General features: G+C 44.5%; 1 protein-coding gene across 4 annotated transcripts in view; it reads right to left on the bottom strand.

The window, feature by feature from the left end:
• Nucleotides 1-1,193: 1,193 nt before the first annotated feature.
• arhgef10la (Rho guanine nucleotide exchange factor (GEF) 10-like a) overlaps nucleotides 1,194-14,575 on the bottom strand; it is a 62,065-nt gene continuing 48,683 nt past the window's right edge. For 3 of the 4 annotated variants that reach the window (XM_077726470.1, XM_077726471.1, XM_077726472.1), the window contains 4 exons: nucleotides 13,567-13,709; nucleotides 10,173-10,344; nucleotides 8,761-8,883; nucleotides 5,903-8,332 (listed from right to left, as the gene is read on the bottom strand). In XM_077726470.1, the coding sequence (XP_077582596.1) occupies nucleotides 7,791-8,332; nucleotides 8,761-8,883; nucleotides 10,173-10,344; nucleotides 13,567-13,709 (980 nt within the window). In that variant the 3' untranslated portion in view covers nucleotides 5,903-7,790. Of the gene's footprint in view, nucleotides 1,321-5,902; nucleotides 8,333-8,760; nucleotides 8,884-10,172; nucleotides 10,345-13,566; nucleotides 13,710-14,575 lie in introns of those variants that run through there. The other variant, XM_077726473.1, reaches the window with a different exon arrangement.

Here is a 14,575-nt window from a genome sequence, read left to right as displayed (position 1 = left end):
GGAGCGGCCTCTCATCATTTAGCCGTGTAGCCAGCGATGGCGTGCGGGCGGCTCCCCGTAATATTTAATATTCATAGGATATTGGAGTGGACGTGCGAGCGGGGAGATCCCAGAGGTGAAAGCGGCCAATGTATTAAGGCGCTTTTATTGGAGCCCGCCGTGCACATAATTGATGTCATTTATGGAAGATCAATGATATGATAAGAAATGATTAGCACCGACACACCCTTAGCTTGCGGGACATTGCCGCTCGCTCTCTAGTTCCAAAATGGACGCCTTTTCTGGGAGGGGGCGGGGGGGGGTCAAAGTCAGCGTTACGGTTTCCCCCGGGGTGCCGTTACGGTCGACGACCCATTGGAATATTTAAGTCATTTGGTTGCCATTGACGACGCCAGATGTCCAATATGTTTTGAATGCGATACCATTCATTTTTTTTTACATAATTAATATTTTATAGCTAAAATGTATGAGCCTTTCTTTAAAAAAATGTCCTCAATTTTTACTATGTAGCAAAAAACTGAGGTAAATGAATTTTAACACTAATAATTTTAGTCTTTTTTAGTTTTTCATGAATGGATAAAATATGTATTAACTTTTAGCATGAGTTTGTAAATAAATAAAATCATTTAAACTTCTTTTCTGACCATGAACAGCAAGTTGTTATTTTTTTAACTACATTATCTGAAAAAGGTTTATTAACAGATGCCAATTTAACATTTCCTATTGGTTCTTTAACGTCATCATATTTGCTTTTGTTTTCTGATCAATTAAAAAATGGCCTTCTCAAAAAAATCTATTTAGCTTATACTGTGCTGTGCCTTATAGTCCGAAAAATACTTCAATACTTACAATTTACAGTCAATTGAAGACCACAATGCCTAAATAAAATGAATTTTAAGACTTCTTGGGGAACCTTTTTGGGCATCTAACTTCCCCCCAAAAAACTGTCCAGTCAGTCTTAATTGAAGTTTACAGCCAAAACCAGCATAAAAGCCAGGCAGAATGCCGTCCCTATTTTTGAAAAAAACGTGTTTAATTGCTGGAGCGTCATTTACACGTGGGGGGGGCGTCACTCGCCGCCGGAAGAAACGGCAACGAGTGAAGCTGTCACGGTTCAAGCTTTGTGATAGGCCGAGCCAGTGTACCTGTCAAATGGCCCAAATGACTACACGGGTGTCGAGTGGAGACATCTGCCACGTCTGCCGTCGTCTCCCCCGATGATTCCACGCCTCGCTGGTTTTCACTGTCGTTGCCAGATCGGGACGATGCGGCGGCGGCGTTGATGTCCCATCGGGGCGGACGGGGCGGGTTGGCAGCCATCTGATCAATGGAAGTCTGGTTAGGATGAGCATTCTAGGTTTTGAGTCAAAAATATTCATACATTTAATGAACTGTTCATCCTCACCAGGGTCGCCAAGGGTGCTGGAGCCTATCCCGGCTAACTACGTGGGACAAGCAAGGGTGCTGGAGCCTATTCCAGCTATCTATCAGGGCCAATCGCAGGGCACAAGGAGGCAAACAACCAATAATGCTAATAACTAGCAAATAATTAGCATAAAATTAGCATATAATTAGCTTAGCATGCTTGTTTTTGGGATGTGGGAGGAAAGCGGAGTACCTGGAGAAAACCCACGCCAACCCAGGGGGTAAGATGCCAATGATTACCCACTCGGGATCGAACCCTCGACCCCAGAACTGCGAGCCCAACATTCTAAACACTCATCCACCGGGCCACCCTGATCCAAATGTTTCCCCCCATATTTCATCAATTTTCCAAGCCACGTTGTACTTGATGTCATTTCATCAACAATGGCTTTCACCGTCATGGCATTTTGACATATTTGTCAAAAAGTGACATATTCCGATTGGCGTACAAGTCGAGTACGTATCGGCGGCGGCGGCAAGTTAAATGATCCCGGCGCCGCATACTTCTGAGCACAAAGGCTATATATTATGATGTGGCGTAGTGACGTGGATGGCGTATATCTGGCCGGGGGTGCTTAATGGGCTCCCCGAGCTTCTTGACTCTTCATAAATCACACGTTGCGCTTTGGCGCCGTAACAAATGGAGTCATCTAGCCAAATGCCTGTATCCATGAATCTTCAATGGGAACCAATAGCTGACGGACCACAACATTTTGTCGTCGCTTTAACATTTTTTTGCCTGCCAGCTTTAAAAGTATTTTTTTTTTGCTACTGTAAAGTGGGCGGGGCGGTCAAACTTTGGGGGAAAAACAGTATTCTGGTTATAACCGGGGTCTCAAAAAAATTCATTCTTTCACTTTCTGAACCGTTTATACTCACAAGGGCCACAGGGGGTGCTGAAGCCTATCCCAGTTAACTAGATGGGAGACAATTTAGCGTGCTAAATTAGCCTAGCATGCCTGTTTTGGGAATGTGGGAGGAAATTGGAGCACCCAGACAAACCTGGGGAAAACACACAGTGAGGACTTACCTGGGATCGAACCCACGAGCCCACAACTGTGTCTCCGACGCCCCAACCACTCACCACGGCCCCTCGGGGAGAGATAGAAAGAGTCTTCTTCTCAAAAGCTCTGCTTAAATAATTGAACATGTGCAAGACAGAGTGAAAATCAATGAAAGGTGCGCCGCCCGCCATTGGTGGCGTTTCTTCTGGAGAGACGGCCTTTGTTTGCGCCAACCAGAGTGACGGGGATCCGCTCTTATTGGCCAGTTCAAAAAGGAACTCGCTCGGACGCTACAATCGATATAAGACTAGCGGGAAAGTGGACTTATGGGAAAATTGGACTCCAAACGAGTCAAGCTAAAGCACCCCCAAAAGCGTTTACTGTCACAGTAGCAAGAGAGTGAGAATACAGACACAGAAAAAGACATTTTAGACATGAACAAATAGGTCAAATAACTAAATGACTATTGTTTGCTAACTAACTATTCACTAACTAATCAACTAACTACTAACTAACCAACTAACCACTAACTAAATGCCTAGTTAATTAACTGATAACTAACTAGGTAACCATTCACTAACTAACCAACTAACGAAATAGCTAACTGTTAACTAGCTAGTTACATAGTAACCAACTAATTAACTAACCAAATAACTATTCACTAACTAACCAAAAAACAATTAACCCAATAACAAATTAACTGTTAACTAACTATCCACTAACCAACTAACTAACCAAATGACTGACTAGCCAACTAACTAACTAACCAAACAAACAAACAAACAAACAAACAAATATATACATATACGAGTACACTTGGAAACGAGGGAAGAAGGCCACACTTCTCCTCCACATTTGCCGTCACGTTATGCCAACATGGGCCTCCGGGAGGAAGCCTTTTTCCCGCGTCTTTCTTTCTTTCTGTCTTTTTCTAACGGCGCACATGGTGAATAATGCAAAGGCGGATAGCGTGCCAGGTGATAAATTCTCCGCTGTAAATCCACTAGGCACGTCGGAGGACTGACTGTTTTGACAGCGCGTCGTTATCGTCGGAGACAAAGACAGAGAGAAAGGGCGTCGCAAAAAGAAAAAGCTCCCGGCTCGCCGCATTCAAAGGTCGCCCACGGCGGCGGCAGTGTCCTTTCATTTGCTCCCTCAATGGAGGATGGCGCCATCGCTTGGCCCACTCGTTCCAGATCATCGGGTGACCGCTACGACCTAGGGGGCAAAGTGGTAGAAATGGCCGACCGACATTCGTTTCATTTCGTTGACCTGGATGGAAAACATTGCCTCCCAATCCGGTTTCGATTCCAAATGCCAAGTGTAAACGCGCGAGCGTTAGCTAACTCGATAGCTAAAGGCCGCTTCCTGCCTGTCTGACTTGAGTAGTGAAATCCAACGTTCGCTAACAATGCTAATGAACAATGCGAATGAAAAGCATGAAAAGATATGAAAAGCAACGCAACTTTATTGACTCTTTCATGGCCTCGGCAAGTGATTTGCACAAATCATTACTTTGACCTTGAGGAGCCAATCATTTTGTTTTCAAAATAAAACAAAAAAAGTTTTAATCATATTGCACCAAGTTATAAACATTCAGTTTCATTTATTAGGCAGCTATCTATTTATTCCCCAATTTTTTAAAATCTTTTTTATCAATTATTTATGACCCATTTAATGATTATTTATTATTTATGGATTTTTTATTTGTCATTATTTACTGATTATTTATTATTCGTCATTGTGTATTGAATATTTATTATTTGTCATTATTTATTGATCATTAATCATTATTTATTGATTATTTGTATTTATTTTTTGATTATTTGTCATTATTTATTGATTATTTATTTGCCTATTTGTTAGTTGTTGTTATTGTGCACTCTGTGGTGAGGCTTTAAATCTCATTATATTTGTATACCGACAATAAAAACAATTCAATTATCATAACTACAAGTACAATTATTAATAAAAATACATTAAAAAATGCATGTCATTGTTATGGGATCATTTTCAAAATGCTTTTTTTAACCCCAGAAAGTGTTAAATAAGTGTTGATTAAAATGCCCTCAGCGTGTGTCCGTTAAAGAATCTCATTAAAAATCAAGTGATTGAATCTGGCCAATTTACTTCATTTTATCATCATCTGGCATCCCTGCTTTCAGATTTCATTTTGTGGATTTCCCGTATAGCTTTGCGATTGTTACGCCGATAAGTTGACGCCAGGTCGCTTTTGTGCGTCTTATCCTCGCCTTCTTTTATGCAAATTTCTACCATGCGTTTGTGTGTGTTTATTTTTTATGATTTCCATTTTTTTATCGCGGCAAACAAGACTACGGAAATGAAAACCGATGCAAAAAAGGCGCCTTTTCCGATAAAGCCCATTAAGTCCACTTCCTTCCTCGCCATTGACGCCCATAAACGTCGAAAAAACGCGCCAAAAACAATGATAAAAACATGGGATATTCATTAAAAAATGCATTTCTACTATGAAAAGATAAAATATGTGGGTAGCGTTGGTTTACCAATATTGTGAGTTTTGCGCGTGATGTTAACAAGCAGCTGAAATTGCTCGTAAAGCCATAAAAAGCCATAAAAAAAGCGGGCAGCACGTTTTTATCGCCACTCTTGGAAGTTGCAAAAATAAATCCACTTTGCAGTAAAAGCACAGGTTGGAAAATAATTACAAAGAAAACATCCGACTGACGTCAACATTCTACATTAAACAGATTTGTTTTAATGCGCTTCTGAGCAAGTTGCCACCTTATTATTATTATTATGATGATTATACGTGGTCAGTTTTGGTGATCAGCCAAAGTCGTGTCCGTCTTTTTCTCAACTATTTTGGTAAAAATAGACATGGTCGTTAAAATGGCTTAATTTTAATTAACTTTGCTACAAATGGTTGCAAAATTCGGCCCCTCAAGCTAGTTTGACAACACGACATTAAAAAATGGGTGGAGCCATCCATGAGGAGGAGACCTGCAAAAAAAGGCTCCAGAAGAAATTCCAGAAAAGATGCAGGAAGGCTGCTATTGGAGAGGAAAGCTGAAATTTTATGACCACTTAAGTTCAATATTTTAAAAAATTCAGCCCCTCAAGTAGGTTTGACCTAGCAACATGAAATTTGGTAGAGCCGTCAATTAGGGGTAAAGCTACAAAAAAGTCTCAGGAAGCTATGCTCAAAAAGGCTCAGAACATCTGCTATTGGAGAAAAAAGCTGAAATTTTATGACCACTTAATGTCAACATTTTCAAAATTCAGCCCCTCAAGTAGGTTTGACAAAGCAATGTGAAATTTGGTAGAGCCGTCAATGCAGTCAACAAAACATGAAAAACAAGTAATCTGCAGCATTAGTTAAGATTATTATTATTATTTTTGTATGTACATGACATATTAGCAAGTACAACAGAGTTCAAAAGGCAAATCATGACATATTGGCAAAAAAAGTAGTATCCATTTTCATTTTTTTTTTTTTTTACCCGTGGGGGGAATCATGCATATTTCATGGGTGGAACGCAAACACGGGAAAAGCCGAAAACGCCTGGGCGCTGACCACAACGTGGTCGGGGCACGCCAAACCAATGGGGCGTGTGCGCACGTACACGATGTCCACGCGCATTTCCATTTAGATGACAGGCGGCTTTACGCCGACTGTCGGCTGATGAAGGGATAAGGCGGGAAACCCAACGCGCCAAGAAGGTTAAGTACGGGCTGGAGGCGGGGACATACACATCTTTCGCCGTTAGCCGCCGGAAACGGACTTACGAACTTACGTTTGGCGCTCGTGAGTGAGGATTACAATAAAAATGGTGACAGGGCAATTTGAGGGGCGGGGAAAGCAAAAAGTGGGCAAATGCGAAGATTGATGCAAAAATTGGCGATATTTAAAATTCACATTTTAAGAGATTTTTTTTGGTTTTTGGGGGATTTTTTGTGTGGTTTTTTTGGGAGAAAAAATTGTTAATTTTGGAAGGAAAATTTGAGTCCCGTATAGGATAGAGAAAATTAAAGAAAAATTTTGAGTGGTCTTTTTTAGAGGAAAAATGGTAGGTTTTAGGGGTTTTTTTTGCTTGTTTTTTGTTATGGGAAAGTTTTTTGTGGGGACATGGGAAAAATGTCAGGTTTTAGGGGAAATTTTTGTCTGTTTTTTGTTGAAGGGTTTTTGTTGTTATTTTTTTGGGAGGGGGGGGGGGTTAATTGCTCTGTTTTAGGGAGAAAAACAGTGCGTGTTTTTTAAGAAAATGGGTAATCCATTTTCTTCAACCCAAATATGGAAGTGAGGATTTTTTAGTCATAATTTGGAGGAAAAAAATGTCACTTTGAGGGCAAAAAAAAAACATTTCCACATTAGTCACCGGCTTCATTTAGCGTCCATTTTCCTAATGAGCACTTTTGTTAACATATTTATTTGCCTTAAAAAGAACACTTAAAATCCAATTCATTTTTTCTTAAAAAATGCTAAAAAAAGTGCTACATGTCCAAAACAACCTAGAGTAAAAAAAAAATAGAAAGAATTTTAAAAAATGTGCAACAAAGTTTAGTGGTTTGACTTTTGACAAATTTGGCCACTCCCATTAGCCTTCAATGGTACGTTGTTGTCCCACTCCTGTCCTGCAGGGGCGCTGTCACACATTTCTAGCTCTTTGTCGAATGCCCAAAAAAGCTTGGCAAAAGTGCACTTCCCTCATGTGTATCGTACAAACGGTCGTTTTTCCCTTTTCATTTTTGACGCGACCTATCGAGCTCAGTCATTCGCTGCCATTGACCAATCGTTTTAAATTGGAATGTCTTGCATCCAATCAGAAACAGACAATCTTTTTCCATCAATAGCAGATGGACTTGCGTGGGTTTTCCTCGGGTATTCTGGTTTTCTCCCACATCCCAAAAACATGGACGCTCGGCTAGTTGTAAGCTGTGATTGGTCGTCCTTTGTCTCCTTGTGCCCTGCGATTGGCTGGCCACCGTTTCAGGTGCGTATATTTTGTAAGATGAAACAGGCTCCAGCACCCCCGATGAGCGGTTCAGGAAAGAATCAATTTCCGAGGTATTTGATGAGGAATGGTTATGGGCAGATCCTCAAAATCAGGTGATATGGACTAGCCACGCCCACAAAACGAACCCATTGAGACATCCTGAGACGAATGTGGCCAATGGCCACGCCCCCTTAAGTTGCCAGATAATGGAAAGTGAATGACTTGTCAATGGCAGTGAAAGAGTTAACATTATTTTTGCGACATGTGGAAAAATCCTGCTGTCATTTTTGGGACTGAAAACAAGTCACTTCCCTTCCGTCCTTCCTTTCTTCCGCCAAGCTGTCCAAGCGTCCTTTTCGTTAGAGGTTAAGCACGTTGTTATAAATTAAACAGTCAAGGGCAATTGCCAAACCATCAGAATGTTCTGCGAAGGCTCCCCGTTGTCGTTTCCGGCCGTCGTCGTCGTCGTCTCGGCCTTCAGCCGCCGGAAACCCCGCCCCCCGGACACCACGGCGGCCGAAACCACGGCGTCCCTGGCCCCGCCGTCCTTCTCCGAGGGACGCCGCCGCACCCAGGCGTCGGGGTCGTCGCTGAGCTCGTAGAGGGAGCCGTCCTCCAGGCCGTGTTCCAGCGACTCCAACGACGAATCGGACGCCTCGTCGGCCGTCAACGGGCGTCCGGGAAGACCCGAGGTGGAGCGTAGCTTGTAGCGTAGCAGCACGCCGCGGCCCCGCGCCCGGCCTTCGCCCGACTGCCGCAGGGACTCCTGCGAGGAGGAGGCGTCGCTGGGATCGTCGCCCCCGCACGCCGAGTCCGGCCCGTCCGCCACCGAGTCTCTCTTCAGGAGGTTCGGAGAGAGGGCGCCGCCCACCGACGTCAGGAAGTCCACCGGCCCGCGGTGGGCGTTCAGGGAGACGCGCCCTTTTCCTGGACCGGGCGAACGCATTCACGTGAGGAGGTGTGGCCTCTTTTATTCGGCGAATGACGCGATTTAAATCGGGATTTGACTTTTGCCAAAATCGAGGGAACCATTTGAGGTAAAGTTTTTCGTTACCGTATTTTTGGGACTATAAGGCGAGAAAAAAAATCAACGTTGAGGTCACCATTTGAGGTAAATAGTCTTTTTGTTACCGTATTTTCACATAAAAACTTAGATGTTAAGGGACCGTAAAATCACATTTTTGCGATATAATGGATTTATTGATTAAAAAATCCATTTTTTTGCGATATAATGGATTTATTGATTAAAAAACGTTTTTGGCTTGACTAAAAAACATTGATTTTGGAGAAATTGATTTTTGATCGTTCGACTCAAAATTTGGCGCTTATTTGAGAAAATAAGGAGAATAATTTACCTGTAATTTTTGGGATGCCCTCCAGTTTGGGGACGGGAAGAGTGACAATCAAGCCCTGGGCCGTGCCCACCCACAAGAGTCCTTGACAGATGAGCAGGCTGCTAACCCGCATACTCTCTGGAACTGAAACAACAACAAAAACAGGTCAAAACACTAGCCGTTCCAGTCCAAAAAGTCTAGCCATCTATGGGTTAACATTAGTGTTTTATAAGCCTGGTGGGTCGCTAGGCTATATCTAGCACATGGTCGTAATAGTATCAAAATTGGGCATATTTTAAACAAGAATTAATTCATTTATATTCACAGACTGACAATTGACATTTAAAACTTTTGTTTGTTCTATTTTCCCATTTCCGACAATCTGGAAAATCCGAATTGGCAAGAAATCAACTCTAAAGGAAGTCTGTTGTCTTTGGTGAACCCCAGAATGGACTTTTTTTGGGCCCCAGGGGGCCAAAGCTCCATTCTGTCAACAATCCGGCACCCCCTCCGTGTATCTCTTGCATATTTCAAGTCGACGCGGCGGTCGGAAGACCCTGGGGTCCACCGCATTTTTTTTCATGTGGGAGCATTCGCTCTTGAGAGGCTCCCCAAAATACAAAATGGAGGACGGAGACAGTCATTCCATCTGCGTCTTTTTTAAGAAAAAAGACATTTTTGACTATTCCATTGTTATCAATGAATAAAACCTATTTTCAATGTAAATATGATGATATCTAATCTTTTTTGCAAGAAGATGATTGGAAAAATTATAATAAAAGTAATTATTTGATTATTAAATTAGTTTATCTACTAATAATATGTCCCATTAATCAAAATTTTCTAATTTGAGCTTCTAGACAGAAAATATGATTAAATTTTCAAAGTAATCAATAAAAAAGGGGAACTTATAGCTTTATCAAAACCAAATAGTAAATTTTCCTGCTTACTAGTGGACATAAGCGGAATTGCAGCCACATATTGTTTCTTTCCACCAAAAAAAAAAACGTTTCGGCCAGATTTTCGATCGATACGATATCTCATAAAATCCATTTTTCATGGTATTCACGCGCGAGGGGTGCCGCAGCCAGAGAAAAGGGTCGCTGAGAGGAATTATGGGAAGTAGGACAAACACCCGGAAAAAAAATAGTACGGCATTAACTCCGTGTTGGGAAAAGCAAACGTACGCTCGTCAGGTGTTTGCACTGAAGCGCCCCGAGGAGCCCCTTCTTCCCGGAGACTCTTTCATTCATATTAATCCCCCGTCTTTCACCCCCCGCGGCCGCGCCGTCACGGGGGGGTTTACTTATTCATGCCCCGACCCCCCCCGCTCCCACCGCCGCCACCGCAGGTGCCGGGAGCACCGCGGGGACATTGGGTACGAGACGAGAATATGGCACGGCGTTTGGCTAAAGTGGAAAAGTGATATTTACCCGCGTTGAGTAGCGTGGAGCGCGTGGAGATGTTGATCTCCTGGAGCAGTTCCAACGTCTCCGTGTGGAAGAGACGGATGGACGAGCCCTCCGAGAAGGCCATCCAAACGCCGCCGCCGGCACGGGCTACGTGGGTCACGCTCACCCCAGGGTCCGGGTGGACCTCCACTTTCTGCCAAAAAGAAAAAAAAGGAAAATAAAGATTAGGGGACAACTAAACAAGGTTATTCTGGAATACTATTATATATGTACGCATTAATCATTATATGTTGGTGTGGAATATTAATCATGATATGTACATGTGAAATATTAATATTATAAACAGGCAAAAACTGTTACAGAAGGACACTTCCCCCTGCAACTGGCTCTGAGGACGTTTAATTGTTTTGTTTGTTTTGTTTTAAAAGTCCATGGCCATTGGTTGGTAGGCTAGCAAGAGTTAGCACAAGTCAGGCCTTGTGTTTACAAGTCCATGGCAGTGAGTTGGTAGGCTAGCAAGTTAGCATGCCTCAAGCTTTGTGTTTATAAGTCCATGTCCATTAGTTGGTAGGCTAACAAGAGTTAGTAAGCGTCAGGACTGATGTTTACAAGTCCATAGCAGTTAGTTGGTGGGCTAGCGAGAGTTAGCATGCATCAGGCCTTGTATTTACAAGTCCATGTTCATTAGTTGGTAGGCTAGCAAGAGTTAGCATGTGTAAGGCCTTTGTTTACAAGTCCACAACCTTTGGTTGGTAGGCTAGCGAGTTAGCATGTGTCAGGCCTTTGTTTACAAGTCCATGGCAGCTAGTTAGTAGGCTAGCAAGAGTTAGCACACATCAGGCCTTCATGTTTAAAAGTTCCTGGCCATTAGTTGATAAGCTAGTGAGAGTTAGCACGTGTCAGGCCTTGATGTTTACAAGTCCACGGCCGTGAGTTAGTATGAAAATGTAGTACGCGACAGAACCCTCTCGGTTTGTTTTGACGTCACTTCCCCCACTCCCCTCCGGCGCAGCGGCGCTTAATGAGCAGCTCAAAAACAAACGCAATTAGCCTTATCGCGGCGAGGCAAGCAGCCCTCGCGGTCGGCGCCGTGACAAGGCTCGCCGTGGGCCGTCATCTGGGCGCCGGTATCGCTGTCGACGCCGAGGCCGCGTAATTAAGGGGGTGAAAGGGAGCGGGCCACGGGGAGAACGTCGGGGCCCCGCCGGGATTAGCACCTGTTTTGGGCGCCCTTGCCAGCGGCGGCAACGGCGGCGGGCGCTTCTTTGTTAGAAACGCCGCCTTTGATGTGTTTTCTCTTCTAATTGGCTCCTCGGCGAGACGAGAGCGCCGCAGATGAGATAAGCGTCGGTCGGTTATATTAACTGGGTGGCGATAGAAGTCCGCCGGTTCGACCGGGAAGGTCGGCGGCAGTCGGACGGCGCCTCGACGGAGATTAGACGATTGGAAGGAAGAAAAAGTACAAATGAGTGGAGATTTTCACTTTGAAAGTCAACCGGGGATGTTTTCATTGATTTTCGTCACGTCTCGTTTCGAGGAAGTGCTGAGGATTTTACAGCAGCAAAAATATACTTGCAAAAGAATAATAATAACGTGTTGGCTTGTCGGTCCTGAGGTTCTGAGGTCGAGGGTTTGATTCCGGGTCCGGACTTTTTCGTTTGTATGTTTTCCTTGGGTATGTGTGGATTTTTTCCGGGTACTCTGGTTTTCTCCCACATCCCAAAAAATGCATGCTAAGCTAAATTAGCACTGTAAATTGCCTATAAGTATGAGTGACTGGTTGTCTGTCTCATTTTGGCCACCAATTCGACCTAGTAACTGTAATTAGCTGGGATAGGCTCCAGCACCCCATGGGGATAAGCGGTTCAGAAAATATTTGTGAGTTTTTTTTGTTTCAGATAGTCCAGTGTTCTCCCACACCCAAAAACATGCATGCTAAGCTAATTTAGCACTCTAAATTCTCCCTAGCTACAAATGCCTGGTTGTTTGTCTCCTGGTGCCCAGTGATTGGCTAGCCACCGAGTCAGGGTACCTCCTCCCTGGTGCCCAAAGTCAAGTGGGATAGGCTCCAGCACCCCCATGATGATAAGCGGTTCAGAAAATGAAATAAAAATAAAAATGAAAAATATGACCAGTGGCTGGGTGCCAAAACGGGCTGAATTTGTCAATCCAATCTTCGTCCGAGACGGAAAAACTCAAGCGGCTGACATCCGTGACAACCCGACGTGACAACCCGATCCATAGCAGAGGTCGCCTGGAAGTCTGATGGGAATCAGCGCGCCATTTTTTTTTTATATTTGGGTCAACAAATACATCATTACGACGACATTAGAACGGGCGGACGCGTAATCCGGACGTCATCCAAATTCATCCCGAGGCTTTTCGCGGCTTAAGACGGGGTATCCACCACCTCCTCCTTACGTCTCATGATTTATTCATGCCTGGCAATCTGGGCTCGTTTCATGTGCGGCTTTGTCAGCGATATACTCAAACGCGGCGGCGGCGGCGAGCCTCGGATAAGCGACGTCAAATGAGACGAACGTGGCGTCCGGCGGAAAAAATAGGGGAGATAACGGGCAGCCTCGGAGGCCCGTCCGCCCTCACGTTGGAGGGGCGGCGGCGTGCGTGTCAGGGCGAGACGAGCCTCAAGGGGGCGCATTAGCCAGGAAGGCGAGGTGAGCTCCCCCGAGGAACGGCGTTGACCCGTTAAGATAGCTCTCCGCTCATTAAGTCCTCGCCGCCAGAGGACGGAAACTTAAGCGGACGTGGCCATTCGGCGCCGCTAAGGATGTCCCCGGTGGTTTCATTTGGCATGTCCAGTCTGTGTCGTCTGATTTTGAGGATGTGCTGATAGCATACCTGGCAACTTTTATGTTTTTCCAGTATTTTATACGTTTTTTGGATCATTCCATTTTTCATTTATTTTCTGAACTGCTTATCCTCACAAGGCTCGCTATCCAAGCTAATGATAGGCAGGGGATACCCTGAATGGGTGGCTAGCCAATCGCAAGGCACAAGGAGACAAAGGACGACCAATCATAGCGAGGGACAATTTTGCTTAGGACTAGCTTAGCTTGCATGTTTTTTGGAATAAAAATAGAGAATACCCAGAGAAAACTTTTTTTAACAAACATTTCTGAAACGCTTATCCTCACAAGGATCATAGGGGGTGCTGGAGCCCAATCCCAGCTAACAACAGAGACCAGGCGGCAGAAAAAATGACCAATCAGTCTTATTGAAACACAATTTAGAGAGTCCAACTAGCTAGCTTAGCATGCTAATGTTTTGGGAATGTGGGACGAAACCAGAGTACCCGCAGAAAACCCACGCAAGCCAGGGGCGAACATACAAATTCCACATAGCGAGGACCCCCCTAAATAATTTTACACCAGTCCACGATTCCCCAATAGCTCACCTGCACGCCGAGGGTGCCGATGTCGACCACCGTGACGTAATTGCCGCAGCTCGCCCAGGCCGAGTCGTCAAGAACCAGGAGGGTCCGCACGGGATCCGAGCCCAAGTTGACGCTTCTGCCCGAATCCGGGTCCCACCAATCGTCTGACATTACAAAAAAAACAAAAAAAATCAATATGCATGTGATCAATACACACAAAAAAACACACAAGCTTATGCAAACTCCACCAAGTAAAAACCCACCTGGGAATCAAACCTTTGACCCCACAACTGCGAGGCAGACGCACTAACCACTCAACCATCGCGTTGTTTCCATTCATTCACTCATTTTTGGAACTGCTTTATCCTCACTAGAGTCACAGGGGGGTGCTGGAGGCTATCCCAGTTGAGGCAGGGGGGGACACCCTGAATTGGTGGACAGCCAATCACAGGGCAGGAGATTGACCAATCATAGCTATGGGCAATTTAGAATCTTTTATTAGCTTAGCATGCATGTTTTTGCCATGTAGGAGTACCTAGAAAAAAAACACACAAGCCTATGCAAACTCTACAGAGTGAAAACCCACTTGGGAATCAAACCCTCGACCCCTGAACTGCGAGACCGACATGCTATCCACTTAACCAACGCATTATTTCCCTTGTATTTTAATTTTCTTCATTTTTGTCGCCCTTCTATATCATCATGTTCGTCCACTCAAAAGGGATTGGCCGCCTAGCGCCCCATCAAGACCGGGGCCATTCCTCTTCTGTACTCGTGTAATTAATCATGGAGACTCTTAATTTTCTTTCTTCTGCTCGGGTGTAATTAATCATCTTTTTCTTGCTGTGAGGACAGCGGGTGCCTGTTTGCCGCCATATCTCATCCAGGTAGGAAGATTTTTTTTTTTTTATCCCTTGTTTTTTCGTGTTCCGACGGGAGCGCCAAACGCCTCAGCGAGCCTGACATGGCGTCTGGCGCGTGCTGTTGTTTGCACGCCGACGAGAACAACGACGGCGAGGGAGGGAACGCC

Source organism: Stigmatopora nigra, chromosome 10 (assembly GCF_051989575.1).
Source record: "Stigmatopora nigra isolate UIUO_SnigA chromosome 10, RoL_Snig_1.1, whole genome shotgun sequence".
NCBI classification, from domain to species: domain Eukaryota; kingdom Metazoa; phylum Chordata; class Actinopteri; order Syngnathiformes; family Syngnathidae; genus Stigmatopora; species Stigmatopora nigra.
Note: the sequence above shows the minus strand (reverse complement) of the source record. Positions and strands in the feature narration are given on the sequence as shown.